Source organism: Peromyscus maniculatus, chromosome 18 (assembly GCF_049852395.1).
Source record: "Peromyscus maniculatus bairdii isolate BWxNUB_F1_BW_parent chromosome 18, HU_Pman_BW_mat_3.1, whole genome shotgun sequence".
Classification (NCBI taxonomy): domain Eukaryota; kingdom Metazoa; phylum Chordata; class Mammalia; order Rodentia; family Cricetidae; genus Peromyscus; species Peromyscus maniculatus.
In genome coordinates, this window is record NC_134869.1 from 12,124,006 (window position 1) to 12,139,527 (window position 15,522).

General features: G+C 50.7%; 1 protein-coding gene across 5 annotated transcripts in view; it reads right to left on the minus strand.

Annotated features, from left to right (window-relative positions):
• Nucleotides 1–15,522, minus strand: part of Stab2 (stabilin 2) — a 166,889-nt gene that overhangs the window by 1,174 nt on the left and 150,193 nt on the right. For all 5 annotated transcript variants that reach the window (XM_015998482.3, XM_076554565.1, XM_076554567.1 and 2 more), the window contains 8 exons: nucleotides 13,520–13,653; nucleotides 10,740–10,905; nucleotides 10,497–10,603; nucleotides 8,903–9,022; nucleotides 7,984–8,124; nucleotides 6,392–6,499; nucleotides 4,253–4,381; nucleotides 885–1,001 (listed from right to left, as the gene is read on the minus strand). In XM_015998482.3, coding sequence (XP_015853968.1) covers nucleotides 885–1,001; nucleotides 4,253–4,381; nucleotides 6,392–6,499; nucleotides 7,984–8,124; nucleotides 8,903–9,022; nucleotides 10,497–10,603; nucleotides 10,740–10,905; nucleotides 13,520–13,653 — 1,022 coding nt within the window. The remainder of the gene's footprint in view (nucleotides 1–884; nucleotides 1,002–4,252; nucleotides 4,382–6,391; nucleotides 6,500–7,983; nucleotides 8,125–8,902; nucleotides 9,023–10,496; nucleotides 10,604–10,739; nucleotides 10,906–13,519; nucleotides 13,654–15,522) is intronic.

A 15,522-nucleotide genomic window follows, 5' to 3' on the forward strand; every position in this document is an offset into this window, starting at 1 on the left:
ACCTCTGTGAGTTCTGGACAGCCTGTTCTACACAGTGAGTTCCAGGCCGGCCAAAGCGACATAGCGAGACCTTGTCTCGATGAGTAGATAAATAAATACTGTATGTTTTTGATTTAATGGGACTTCCAGAGTAATTTTTTTTAAAAAATTGAACTATACTGTGATTTGTGGGAGAAATGTGTGTTCTAAACACTAAACTGATGGCAGCCATCTGGCTTTGGTTAATACCACACAGGGTTGTTAACCTACAGAAGCCAAGATTCAAATGTCGCCTTGGCCCAAAGAACACTGTCAGCTCAGGTGGTGTGCCTTCAGACAAGGACACTCAGCACACAGGCTAAGGTTCTCCATGGTTACGCAAGGGGGAAAATGCCTTCCCTAGCTTCCCAGTCCAGAGCTGATGAGAAAGGGCAGGCAGGTTACCTCTCACATTTCCTGTGAATGGGGTGCCCGGCCACAGGGTCGCCCTGGGGTAAAGTCAGAATAGCTCCTATCCGAGCTCAAGCCTCACTTAACTCAATAAATAGATGGTTCTTTCTGGGAAGACTGCATCAGAAGATCACCCATTAAAGACTTCTTTAAGCAAAGGCAGCTCCCTAAGCAAGGAGCGGCTCTGCCCAAGGCAGAATTAGTCAGATGTGAGCATCGCTAAGGGGAGCACTTTCTACAGGCCTGCTTCCGGAAGCACAGGCATCCCACCTGGCCACAGGGCAGGGACCAAGCAGCCTCTAGTTTGAGGCTTCCTTCTGCCAGCTACATGAAAGCTGGCACTCTGACCAGAAAGCTGGCCTCTAGGCTTGCTATCTGAGATACATTCTAGAAGGGAAGCTCTTCCTGGGGGTGCAGCATTCTGCACCCCAGCCTCGAGTGAAGTGCAAACTCACTGTGAAGGGGTCACAGGAGGACTCGGGGGGTGCCGACGTTGATGTCTCATACACAGGGTTTGAGATATTCTCAGGCTGCTGCTGGCCAAAAGCCGAGACATCGATATCCTCTTCCGACTGTTAAGAAAGAGGTTTACAAGGGTTGAGAGGCAGGACTGTCCCCAAGGCACTTCACCCCGGGAGCCTTTTCAGCAGCATGGCTGAGATGATTGACACTTGATAGGAGGCACTGGGCCCCAGTGACAACTTTCATGTCTGCCCAGGTGTGTCTCCCAAACTGGCCCATAGGGAAGGCATTTCCATCCCCCAGAAATGATCCGTGACCCATGCTGCCAGCTCTCCTACCATAAGCACTGATGAGCCCTGTTCCCCTGGAGTTATGTGGCCGTCCCTGAGCTTAGGAAGATCATGTATGTGCTACAAATGATGGTTTGAATGCTCTCACCCAAACATGCACTGGAATTTAGCCCCCATTTTGAGCTATTAGGAGGGCAGGAGACTGGATTCTGCTGTGGCGTTTGCAGGCAGGACTTTGGGGGTGGTTATGGTTAAAGGGAACAGCAGGGCAAAGCAGAACCCAGTGGGATTGGGACTCTGTGAGAGCAGGTGCTCAAGCCAGGACTTGACTCTGTCACCCCAGGATCCTCTGCACTGTGTTGAGAACTTGGCTCAAGCCAGGACTTGACTCTGTCACCCCAGGATCCTCTGCACTGTGGTGAGAACTTGGCCGAGTCACCTGTAGCAAGAAAGCCAGGTGTGGCCACATGGCCTCCGATCACCCAACTTTCAGATCTGTGAGCTGACTGAAAGTGGTCCAGCTTGTGGAGTTTTGGCTAGAGTAAGAGATGTTTTTGAGGGTTGCCTCTGAGCATAGAGTTCAGCCAGGTAACTTCTGGAAAGCACGGGCTAGTGCCTGAAGGCAGTGCACAGCTCTTCCTGAGCGTGGAGAAGACACCAGGAAGAGCACAGCGAGCAGATGGAAAGCTGCCCACCCGCCGCACTTCTGCCCAGCCCAGTTCTCTGGGGACTGGGGTTTGGACACGCATCTCACAAAGGCTCCAGCTGGTTAATACTGGACCCTGTCCCTGGGCATTCTTGGGAGTCACTGGGACCTTTAGGAGGTGGGGCCGAGTCGGATGAAGTTTGGTAATTGAGGGGTGTGTCCATGAAATGGACTTGGGAGTCCTGGCCCCTCTTCCTCCTTTCTCTTGGCCTCGCAGCCACCGTGAAGAGAGTGCTCCGCCATGTGTTCCCGCCATGTGTTCCCGCCATGATGTGCTGTCTCGCCACAGTTCTCAAAGCAAAGTCGCCGTGGACCAGAACGAGCTAAACCTTTCTTCCATGTAACTTGATTATCTCAGGTATTTTGTCATGGTAACAGAAAACGGACTGACACCTAGGGCTACCCCAGGGTCGGCTCAGGAGCTTGCTCATGAGGTAGACTCAACTCTGCAAACAGAATGGAATGAGGGTCGCTGGCTAGAGAGTGAGGCCATGCAGGTAGGTGTCAGACGCCATCCCCAGCTCTCGGGGCCAGTCTTGATGCCCAAGGCCACCGTGGTGGCCACTTGTCTAGACTCCTCCCAGGAAGCAGGAGCATGGCGTGGGGTTATTCTAGTTACGATACCCAAATACCAGCTTCTGGGTGAGGACACATTTGAGGTAGTCCGGCCTCTGGAGCTGGCCGCTGATGTGGGCCTGATGTGGTGTGACCCCCCAGAACCCACTGGGAGGTGACTGCCACCGGTGGAAGGTGAAGCCTGGTGGAAGTCACAATGACTGCCTTGGTGATAGCGAGGCTGTCGCTGATTTCCTGCCGCTCTGCATGTGCCTCCTTACATTTCCATTTTCTGTGAGTTGAGGTGGCATGAGACCCTTGTCAGAAGCCAAGCTGTGCCAGCCCTAGCCTTGGACTTGCCAGTCTCCGGAGCCACAAGCTAATAAACGTATGTTCTTTGACATTCTGGTGGTGCTTGTTTTGTGTTTGTGTATGTGCAGGTATACAAGCACCGATGTAAGCCTACGCCTGTGGAAGGCGGCAGACAACCTCAGGTATTAGCCACATTCTTTTTGTAAAGACGTGTCCTCTCACTGCACCTGGAGTTTGCCGCTTCAGCTAGACTGGCTGGCCAACGAACCCCAGAGACCCCCTGTCTCTCTCCCAAGTGCTGACTGTGATACCTCAGTAAAACCCCCCACTCTATCCCCTACAGACAAAGAGAAGCTTAGACTAGGATTCCTAAGTGTAGATAAGAACTTAGACCCCTTTTCCCCAGGTGGCTGTATCTGCTACAGGGACTTTGGAAAACACAGTCAGGATATTCTACCAAAAGACTAAAAAGGGAGGCGGGTTAAAATAAATTATATGGTCTGTGCCTTTAAGAACTAGCCTCACAAAGAAAGGGGAGTGCTCCTTCCAACCTCCCTGCTGTGAGTGAGAGATTTGGAAGAGCCTCCCTGGAGGCTTGTAAACTTAGAACACACCTCACTTGTGCATTCTGTACCTAAAGTCTCCAGTGGCGGCTTTGGGGACGAGATCTAGGCACAACAAGACCCTCACTCTATTCTCTCAAAAAGGGGGCCTTAGACAAAGATATCTCAATAGAGATAGACCCAGGCCAGTTTCAAGTCCCCAGAAATGATGGCGCCAGCCCCAGGAACTCAAAAGAACAAAGTCAGGATGTCTGATGGTAACCAATTAACCAGGAGATGCCCCTCTCCGGAGATAACATGACCAGACCCTGGAGATGAGTTGTAAAACTCCTGACAGGGCAAACAGATAAGCTAGAATAAGATAAAGTCCAGGCCCGGGAAAAACTGGACCAATCAAGGATGGACCCGTACTAACCCCCTCCCCTCTAAGAAATCTTATGGGTTTTGCCTATAAAAACTAACTTCCCCAAGAAAGAGTAACTCTTCTCTGCCTCACTTGAGATGGCTTGAGATGAGTTCCCTGTCATGACTTGCAGCAGAAGTAAACCTTGCTTTTGCATTCTGGTATGCTCGTCCTTGGTGGTCTCTCTGGGGGTTACGATCTGGGCACAACACTGACTTTATAAGCACACACCACTGAACCTGGCTTTTATTACGTGGGATGTGGGGGTTGAACTCGGGTCCTCGTGGCAGCATTTTAGTGGCTTAGCTATCTCTCCAGCCTTTGTTTGCTTTTGTTTTTCATTTTTGTTTGTTTGTTTTTAAACAAGATCTTCCTGCATAGCTCAGCTGGCCCTGAAGTTGTGGGGTATTAGCCTGGAACTCGGGATCCGGCTGCACTCGCTTGCTGAGTACTAGGATTAGTGGTGTGTATGGCCTGTGCACAGAAAACAGACGAGAGGCTGCCCATCACTGCCTGCTCCGTTCTTTCTTACCTCAAAGCGCTGGAAGCCAGCTGCTCTCCGGTTTAGTCGGAAGTAAGAATAGGCAGCCAGAGCAATTGCACCCGGGACCAGGACGACGGCACAGACTATGCCTGTCCCCAGGCCGGCATGGGCAGGAGTCTGTACAGAAAGGGAAGGGCAGTTCTTAAGCCGTGACTCCCCCAGAGAGCAGGTCTGAGTTCACCCTGTTCTTGCTTGCCCAGGCACCTTGGAGTGATTCATAAAAACAATGTCAAGTTAACGTGGTTGTAGGCCTTATTACTGCCAGGGCCTATTTCTTATAACAACCTAGAGAGATACAGACAGTCATTCCCCCATATTTTTATGGGGGAACTAAGGCAAAGAGATGCTAAGTACTTGCCCAATCCACACAGCTTTCTGGGGGTACAGTGGGCTCTGAGACCTGTCTGGTTTTGAGCCTCAATGCCCAACCACCAGCTGTGGAATTTTCTAGTAGTTAGCAGCTTACCTCATGTGCCCCTGCAGAACGTTAGGATACTAACAATAACCACAGCCAGCCTACCCGGAGCTGATTCAGCGTTTCCTTGTGCAGTCTCCCCAGGTCAGGGAAGTACAGTGAACCCCTCTGCACACACTGGGTGGATGGGAAGACGGGCTCAGAGACATGCAGAAACCAGCCAAGGATTTCTCACTTCCCTTCCGCTGGTTGTGTGTGTCCCCATGTCATCCCTCGTTCCCCCTTGCGAGCACAGGAAAATGTAACGGAATCCAGCTACTGTCACAAAAGCTACTACTTGGAAAAGTCAAGGACTTCTCCAAAGGTCAAGCCGTGGCTTAAGAAGTCTTGGTGATATTTTAGCTTTTGTATGTATATTAGCTGTTCCTACAGTGATTTTCTTGTAATGCTATACAAGCTTCCAAGAACTCCTAACAGTGTATTTATCTAAAATACCTATCAAGCGTCCAAGGTCAAACAAAACCACACCTGTCTCCTAGGTCAGGCGATAGCTTTATTTCTTATGTAATTTAGGGTGAGACCCTCCTTTCTTATACAACCTTACTAATAGACCCCTAACTACTTCTTCTTCTTTACAAGGTTTCTCTGTGTAGCTTTGCGCCTTTCCTAGAACTCACTCTGTAGACCAGGCTGGCCTCGAACTCACAGAGATGCACCTGCCTCTGCCTCCCGAGTGCTGGGATTAAAGGTGTGCCACCACCGCCCGGCAACCCCTAACTTCTTACCAAACCATTTCTAGGAATGTAGATTGAGTGCATAGATCCCTTTTTGATATACTAACCAGACATTAGCATTCAGTTGACCTTGTAAAAGGAAGCCTGCCGGTCACTGCCTGAGGAAAATTCTTACCTGCCTTTATGACACCGTAAGAATTCAAGCCTGGTCACCTTGCTCTGGAGAGGATTGCTTTTGCCTGGGCATAAACTGGATTCCTGAGAGACTTGGGGACAACTGAGAGAATAAGTAGACTGAGAGCAGGAGAGAGAGGAAAAAGGAGAATGGAAGAACTAGATGGGTAAGAACTGGAGAGGAACAGACTAGATGGGAAGAACTGGATTGAAGGGCTAGAAGAGAGGACTAGAGGATGGAGATGGAAGATGAGGAAGAGCCAGATGGGGAAGAACAAGATGAGGAAGAAGGAGATGGGAGAGGAGCTAAGATGGGAAGGAACTACTAGATGGATGAGAACCTACATGGGACATAGCTAAGATGAGAGAATTAAGATGGAACTTAGAGGGGACAGCAGATAAATAGAGAGAATTAAACAGAAAGGAAGTAGGCAGGCTTGAACAGATCCGAAGCTGTGTAGACAGGATCTTATCCCAGAGGAATGAAGTAGACGGACGAGGAGCTTGGTATATCTACATTTACTCCTGCCCTGAATGCCTGATGGAGCTGTAGCTGTATAGACAGAATTTTGTCTGAGAGGAATAAAGTTAACAGACCTAAGAGCACAGTGTACGTAGAATTTTTCCCTCAGATATCCCACGCCGGATGTAGAGAAATCTCCGGACCCTGGGTAATCTATACCGACTCATCGTTCCCTTTCGATCAGCAGAGAGTGGGATTGGAAGCTGGTGGGCATGCGCATCGGGAAATGCACATCCGACGATGGAGCTCCCTGGCTTCTCACCAGAACCCGGAATACTCACCGCTGGCATGGGAGGTGCTTTCAGAGGCTCCGCAATGACGTGAATGAGCCCGTTGGAGGCGATGATGTCCCACTGCACAATGGCTCTCCCGTCCACAAACCTGGTCTCCTAGGGCAACGAGGAGAGGGTGCGTGAGACCTGTGACCTCTTCCCCTTCCCCCACAGAGGCGGTTTCCCGCTTGGCTTCTCTGAGGACCCAGGGCTGAGGCTGCAGCCTGGCCTCCCTGTGTGCTGGCAAACACCCATTGACTTCACGCCACCAGACAAGCTGCTCTGGGGGCTGCAGAGACCTTTGTGTGACAGATGAGCTATCAGAAGGAAATGGCCTGTCCGCGATCACTCCTGCAGCAAGTGGTGAACCCCAAGGCTCAGGCTCTGGCTCACACCACACCTCTAGGGGAGGGTTTTCTGTGTCAATCCTGGTGTGAGCACTAGCTTGTGGTGTAGGTGGAACTGAGGCACCACATCCCACCTGCAGAGTTAGAGTCGCATTCTGACAGATGCAGGTGGCTCGGATGTGCATTGGTGTCAGGCACTGTCACTTAGGGCTCAGCATGTCAGACGCTGGTCTCTACACATCAAAAACTCTGAATCACTGAACCCCTGACAGTTCACAGACACTGTGGTCATCCATGTTGCCACCATGACCACGACCACGACCATCACCATTATAACTACCATCATAACTACCACCACCACCACCACTATAACTACCATCACCATCACCACCTCCACCACCACCACCACCACTATTACCACCACCACCATCATAACCACCTCCACCACCATCACCACCACCATAACCACCTCCACCACCACCACAACTACCACCACCACTACCACAACCACCACCACCTCCACCACCACTACCACCACCACTACCACAACCACCACCACCTCCACCACCACTACAACCACAACTACCACCACCACCACCACAACCATCACCACCACTATAACTACGTAGCATCACCACCTCCACCACCACCATCACCACCACCACCACCATCACACTGTCGCCCTCATCCCTACATATCCGGTGAGGAAACAGCTCAAAGAAGTTGGGTAGCCTAAGCCATCCCAAGGTCATTGACTTGGAAGCTCACACGTTAATGCCTGAGACAGACTAACAAATGGACAGAAACGAAGTATCTTCAAAACAGTTTCATTTCTCTGGCTGAGCGGTGGTGGTACACACGCCTTTAATCCCAGTCCTCCGGAGGCAGAGGCAGGCAGATCTCTGAGTACTGAGGCCAGCATGGTCTATAGACTAAGTTCCAGGTCAGCCATGGCTACGCAGAGAAACCCTGTCTCGAAAAACCAAACCAAACAAACCAAAACCAAAACCAAAAAGTTTCACTTCTCAGTCCTCATTTGGCCAGCTCCTGAGGCCAGTCTACTGCCAAGGTTCTGGGGTGGCTTGTTCGTATGTAATGTCACAGACACAGTTTGCATTCATACCAACCCCGATCTGTGGATTTAAAGACGACTCTCAGGTTACCATAGTTGGCATCTGTCGAGTCTACTGAAGGCTAGGAGCTCTGCATGTATTTCCTCTAGCTCTCTCAATAAGCCCAGAAGGCTTTGCCTACCTGGCGGAGCTGGTCCTGGCTGGAGGTGATGAGCAGCTGGCTTCCCAGCCGGGTCCTCAGAATGGTACCGTTGACAAGGTCGTCGTAAAAAGAGACGCTGACGTTAGTGAGGTGGTGCTCGATGTCCCGCCCGGACAGACTCTAGGGAAAAATAGACGAACCATAGTCTGAGCAACAGCCGGAAATAACAGGTTTTTCTTAGGCGTTTGCTTGGGGGTCCTTCCTAAGGGTCACATGTAACTAGCACATGCAAAGTCATCTCCAGTCTCTAAAGCGGGTTTCCCTGAGGGGTCCAGAGCACTTGGAGCGAGTCCAGGCAGGCAGGGGTGTGTGACTGGGTAGTGCCCGGGGCTCACAGCCAGCCGCTCCGCCTCTGTGGGGTGAGGGGTTGAGTGAGTCCACTCCTCCTCTTCAGACCACATCATGAGGAAGGTTGGTGTGTGGACTCACTGCACCAGGGCCCCTGATCTTCTCCTCCCGGGGATTCTTGCCTCTGGCCCCTTATCCCTTCCCCGACTTTGGGCTCAGCCTTGTGAGCTGCTGGCTGATGTCCCCTTAGCAAACAGGACCAGAGGACTCGGCAGCAGGTTTGAACTCAGCACCCCTGCTCCCGGCCATGACTGGGTTAGTCTCTTTGGTTGTGAGAACCCTGCGGGGCAGAGCCATCAACAGGCCAGCCGGGCCCGGAAATGGCACCTGCTCATCATCTGTGTGTGCTGAGGGGGTGCAGTACCCCTCTGTATCTGGGGTAGGGATTGTTGTTTGTTTGTTTGCTCCGACAAGGTCCTGTACCTTTACTTCCCAAATAAACCACAGGCAGGCACTGTCAGGTGTGGTGGAGTGATTCGTAATCCACTGTTGAGGTGGTGACAGAGACACATTCCTGTCTAAAGGTGCAGGTACCAGGAACTCCACTCACCTTATTTCCCAGCAGCCTACTGTTCTGTGGCACGAACAGGGTGCCACGGATGGACAGGTCAGTCAAGTGTTTCAGAAACGCCCGGCCTCGGGCTGAGCTTCTGGAATAAGCCAGCACCTCCTGGGGAGAAGAAGGAGATGGTCAGATGGGCGGGCCACCATGGTGTGGGGGTTGGGCTGGCTGTGGGAGCTGGGGGGGGGGCGCAGAGTGTCTCTGAGAATACCCTGATGCTGGGCTACAGGCTGGCTTCCCTTGTGCTTCCTCTCACTGGCCTTTGGGGGAGTATGAGGATGACTTTTCCTTTCTTCCCTGTATCCTCCCAAGATGCCCTGTTCTGCTCCACGCTGTGTGAGGTAATGCCCGCGTCCTGCCACAAGACACCATCTTACAGAGCAGCAGCTGGCTCCATTTTGGGTGCAGAGGCAGCATGGTGTTGCATCTCATGCGTGCACAAAGACACTGTTGTCTGTCTAGTAGGAGCCATGGAGCACGGGCGGATAAACAATTATTCTAGGGCTGGAGAGATGGCTCAGTGGTGAAGAGCACTGGCTGCTCTTCCAGAGGACCCGGGTTCAATTCCCAGCACCCACGTGGCAGCTCACAACTGTCTGTACCTCCAGTTCCAGGGGATCTGACACCCTCACACAGAATATATACAGGCAAAACTCCAGTGTACATTAAATGTAAATAAACCTTTAAAAATTAAAAAAACAAACAAACAATTATTCTATATCCCAGACATATGAAGACGCAACCTCCTCACCCATTAAAGGAGGGACACCTAACACCGGTCCTGGCTGATCTGTCGTCCAGCCATGACGTACATCATGAGATCATGCTCACCATAGTCACCGCTGCTCGCTGAGGGCCATTCAGCTGCTGTTCAGCCAGATGTGCCCAACCCTGAGCCTCACCTGCCTTGAGCCCCCAGGCTGTGCTCCAGCCTCTGTCACTGGGTTCTCTGCATATCTGACCACTTGGGGTGACTGGGCACTGAGCCCGTCCTCTGCCTTCCATAAGGCCTCTTTAACCCTTCTGTGGCCATTCTGTTACCTATGTAAGTGTGTATATTACTGTAGGAAGTGTAATGGACGGCCCAAGAGTTAGTGTTAGTAATCGATAGTGGAATAAAAGAACCCGTGCTGGCCAGTGCTCATATTATCAAGGGCGCAGAGGATTGAATGTAAACTGCAACCAATAAAAGTACATAGCTTGTGAATTTACTGTTAATTAATGAATTTTAATGCTGTGGGAAGACAAATTTGTGTTCACTTCTGATATAAAATGCCCATGATATAAGAAATAGCCATGCTATTTTTTTGTTTGATCAGTGTCTTAAACTGCTTTAGATGCAAACACAGGCAATACCTGTGTAAGCTTCCATGTGCTTACAGTGTCAAAGTTTTGAGTCATTCAAAGATCCCAACCTCCCTATGAGGCTGCTGTGTTCACGGAATCTCCCCTGCTCTCATGAGGGTCCAAGCTCTCAATCTCAGCTGTGAGCCTTTGGCTTCCTTGACATCCTCACTTCTTCATTAGCTGCTTGCAGGCAAGCCTCCCTGCTGGAGCAGAGCCAGACAGACAGGACACGTACCGTCAGGAAGTTCCTGAGCGAGGATAAGGACATGAGGACTTGAAGCAGGTTCCCACTGCACGAGAAGCCATCTCCCACATAGCCTGCCTTGCAGGTGCAGTTCACATCTGGAAAGGAGAGGCACAGGGGCCATGCCCAGTGAGGCGGGGCCTGGGCCACCCTGCTCACTCTTGGGGATTGGCTGGCCAGGCAGAGGTGCCCAGGGCGGTCTGGCCTGGAGCCTGTAGTGGATGGGACAATGACCTTTCATCCGGTAACAGAAGACGTCCCACATTTCACTCTTGTTGGGCCTGATTCCGTAGTCCACTATCCCAACAACGTTTGAACCACACTTCTGAGAGGCATAGGTCGTGGGGTAGGCAACCCGGCCACTCTCCAGCCAGCCAGCCGAGCAGAGGTGATAGCTGGCCTGCAGAGACAGGGCAATGACTGGGTTAGTTACACTGTCTTGTTTGCTGTGGAATCATCTGGGTAATTCTGATCCCTACCCAGACTGCGAATCTACGAAGTCTGTTATACTCACTATAGTAGGTCACTAAACTTTGTCCATCAGGCCATTGGATGAATGGCCTGATGCTCTTTCTTTCTCTAGGTGTCCACGCCTTTCACGCTCACTTTTCTCTTGAGAAGGAACTCACCACCAGCCATTTACCCCAGGGCAAATTCTTCTGCTTATGAATGAACAAAACTCTAACTGATGACAGAATTCTAATTCTAATTCATCATTACCACCATCACCCTGTGTGGCTGTAATTTTAAAGTCCTTATCAGATGGTTATGATGACTGAGGCATTGGGTGATGGTTTTTGCCCCAAGAACCGTAGATCATCTAACAAAATCCCCAGTGCCAGGCGTGGAGAAACCCTTCTCCAGCTGAGGAGCAATGGAGTCCAGAAGACTTAGATATTCCCAGACAATATAGGCTTTTGCCGTTGCTCTTGGTCGTCTCCCAGAACCTGCAGGTAAGACCCTGTTGCTGAAGACACCATACACTTTGGACACAGGACTTGGAAGCATCAAGCTGGAACCTACTTGGAGACCTCCTTCCTGAGGACTAGCTCTTACAGTATCGGAAGGTGTGATGCCAGGTGCCAAGGGAGAGAAGCACTCAGTAGTCCTACCCAGCTATAAAGCTTACAAACCGAAACAGCAAGGCAAAATATTCCCAAAGGAGCCATGACGACACTTTCATCTTGGAGGTGACCAGCAGCTGTCCAGCTGGACTTAAGGCCTGCTCAGTAGGAGGGGATTCGCTGACTGGTGCCGTAAACCTCCCCAGCTACCTGTGGCTGCTGACATCATGTATACTAACCACTACGGCCCTTTTCTAAGTCAGTATAATTTCTAACTACACTCTAAGTACTTATTATACTCATAAATGAGTATAGCTCTTACTCCTCATTAAAGAAACTTCTTTGACAGCAGATGGAACCCTTACAGAGATCCACAATGGATGAAAATGCAGACAACACGTGATGGGGTGCCCAGCACCATCTGATACATCTACAACACAATTCTTATACCTCAGACTTAGGGAGGAGGGGGCAGAAAGACTAAAGAGCCAGAGGACCAGGACGTCTGCTGAGAGATAGCTAAGTGTTCTGAGAGAGGAAGAATCGGTTTTCTCCAGGGATGAGATCGCTGATAAGTTTCCCAGTCCCATGTGGTGAGCCCTTAACAAATACACCTATGAGCAACACTCGATGGGCTCAGCAGGGGTTGTGTGTGTGCGTGCCTGTGTGTGTGTGCGTGCGTGCGTGCGTGCGTGCGTGCGTGCGTGCGTGCGTGCGTGCGTGTGTGTGTGTGTGTGTGTATTAAATTAAAGAGGAGTGTGGGGACACGGAAGAGGTGATGCCGTGGAGAAGGGGTGGAAATGATGTAAACATGGTACTTATGTATGAAATGCTCTAAGTCATACAGCCAGTACCTAGAAGATTCAGACATACTCAGCTGATCCCAAGTCTCTCAATAATCCAAGATGAGTTCCTTCTGCACTCTACACTACCACAGTCCCGTACAAATACACACTACCATAGTTCTGTACAGATACACACACTACCATAGTCCTGTACAGATACACACACTACCATAGTCCTGTACACACACAACACTACCATAGTCCTGTACAGATACACACACTACCATAGTCCTGTACAGATACACACACTACCATAGTCCTGTACGCACGCACGCACGCACGCACGCACTACCATTACTCCTGTACAGACACACTAGGACTTCAGGCTTCAGTGGTTTGATCACAAAAAAAAGATCGAGACCCGTCAGAAGTCCGATCCTGGCATCAAGGGCATTGGTCCTTGGGAAGGTCTGGACAAAGGCAGCCAGCACGCTCTGGTTGTGTTGGAGGTTGGAAGAAGGTCCTAAAATCAGATCCCTGGGCTCTTTTCCCCCGTTGCTTGTGAGAATCACCAGCAGGCAGCTTCTTGGTGCTAGAGCCTGAGGTCACAGCCTGACCAGAGAGCGCCATTCCTCATTGCTGGGGTGGAGCCTGAAGTCCCCATACTTCTCTCACGAGTTCCCTAGGACCCTGGCTGTTTCTGGGTTCAAGAAGACCCTGCCTAGGCTGTGGTTCCTAGCCTTACTGGCATCCAGATGCGATGTTAGCACTTCCCTCTGCCTCCTGGATGTACCACCGCTGGGTGACATTGGATACTATAGTGAACCTTTCTGAGCATGTTTCCCTAGGTGTAACAGGGAAGGACATCCAACCTCCAGGGACGTGGTCAGGATGCCAACACGACACCCTGCACAGCACTGGACACACGGTAGATGCCCGACTTGGACATGGTGAGTTCTCACCATTGCGGCAGGAGTCTCCTGAGTGGGCTTGAGGCCAGCCGCCTGCGCTTTCTCCGGCTCCCCGGGAGGCTGCCTGCACACCCTCCCTCAGGCTCTGCCTGAAGTATCTGCCTGCACACCCTCCCTCAGGCTCTGCCTGAAGTATCTGCCTGCACACCCTCCCTCAGGCTCTGCCTGAAGCATCTGCTTAACTGGGCACCCACCTTCTGGGCATAGGACAGCTGCTTGTAGGTGGCCATGGACGCGGCCTCGTTGGCACAGGCCTCTTTGGCTTTGTCAAAGGTCAGTTTGTACTGGCCCAGTGGGGAGCGCAGATGGAAAACCCCGACAGTCGTGTCTAGAAGAGGAGGGGAATTACGTGGTCAGCCCGCTTGGGATTGAAGCGAAAGACTTAGAAGGACTTCAATGTAGAGGCCGTCTGTAGCCCAGGATGCTCTTCTCCCAACCGTAGCACAGGCTACCCTGGGAGGCCACTCCCCTTCAAGTTAAGTTGAAGCACACCAGTTGACGTATTTATTCTTTCTTAGCAGCTGAGAGGACTGATCACTCGTTCAGAGCAGTGCCCACACAACAGCTCACAACGGTCTGTAACTCCAGGCCCAGGGGTCCAACGCCCTCTCCTGGCCTCTGTAGGTACTGCACACACATGGACCAGCGGTGATTCCCTCAGCCATCTCCCCGACCTAGAATAATCAATCCTCTCACTGTCCATTGTTTCTCTAAGCACACTGCCTCCCCCAAGTTCTCCCGGTTTGACCAAGGCAGGCATTTGTTGGGTCAGGCCCAGGCCACTACTGCACATGCCTGGAAAATATCTCTCATCTCACCTAGATAGACTGTTGTATCTGAAAAAAAAAGAAAAAAAAGTGTTCATTTTTGTTTTTGTTGCTTTTTTATTTTTTTGAGACAGGGTCTCATTATGTAGTCCTGCCTGGCCTGGAAGTTTCTACACAGACCTGGCTGACCTCGAACTCACAGAAATCTCTCTACCTCTGCCTCCTGAGTGCTGGGATGAAAGGCGTGCATTATCATACCCACTGCTCTTTTTAAAAGAAGATTCGTTGTGATACAATTTTATAACATAAAATTGGCTGTTTTGATAATTTCTTACAACTTTTAAACACATGTACTTTGTTGGGTAAGCATCACTGCTATCCATTTACAGTTTATTTCCATAATTCCAACAGAGTCTCTACCATTAGACGGTCACTTCCCGGTCTCCCCCCCTCTGTCCTGTGGGGGTCCCTCTTCTATTCCTTCTCCCCACGAGTCTACCTGTTTTAGGTTTCTCCGATGGCTGACTCACAGAATGGCTGTCTTTTTATGTCCGGCTTATGTCATTAATGTCATGTGCCAAGGCTAGAGAGCCCACGCCGTAGCATCTGTCGGAATTTCTGATGCTTTGCGGGTGAATGCTGCCCCGCTGCATGGGTGTGCTGCATTTGTTCATCTACCCACAGAAACCCTTGCTGCCACTGCCTTCTGGCTGTTCTGCACATTGCTGCTGTGGATGTGGGCATGCGGACGCAGCACTTCTGAGTCCCCTACTCTCAGCTTTCCAGCCTGGCTCCTTGACTGTAGCTGCAGGAACACAGGGTAAAAGTGTGTCTTCTGTTTTACTACGGTCCCCCTTATCCTCTTAAGTTTCCCCACAGTCCTGGCTCTCTTCCTGCAGGAACATCCTGTCTTCCACGTCACTGCATTTTCTCTGCTTATACTTCCTTCGTCTTGTTCTGGGAGGGATCTGAGGCGTGCCTCAGGGTTTGGTGTAGGACAAATATTAAATCAATAGTTGCTATTGAGATATGAAAAAAAAAATCCTAAACAACAAAAACTCTCTAAGTTGACCTTGCTGCAAATGAGAGCCAAACATGCAGGGATCTCCAGTCAATACCGAAGGACACAATGCACAGTAACTTGGGTCACTTTTGAAATCACTGAAGTTCTTCTCTCCTTGGCTCTGAACTGGGCTCTTTGTGATTTTCCTGTAGGGTTTCAACATGCCTCACCCTCTGGGCCTCTGCACTGTGGCTTTTCTACTTTCTACTGTGGGTTTTATAACCTGTGAGTTTATTATACACCGTTCAGATCATCCTCAGACGTGCATGTGGTATACGCCAGCCACTGTGAGAAGCAAAGAGCTGTGAAGACATGGCTGCTCTTCATTATTGACCACTCTAAGCTGCTCTTCCAGATTTGACTCCAG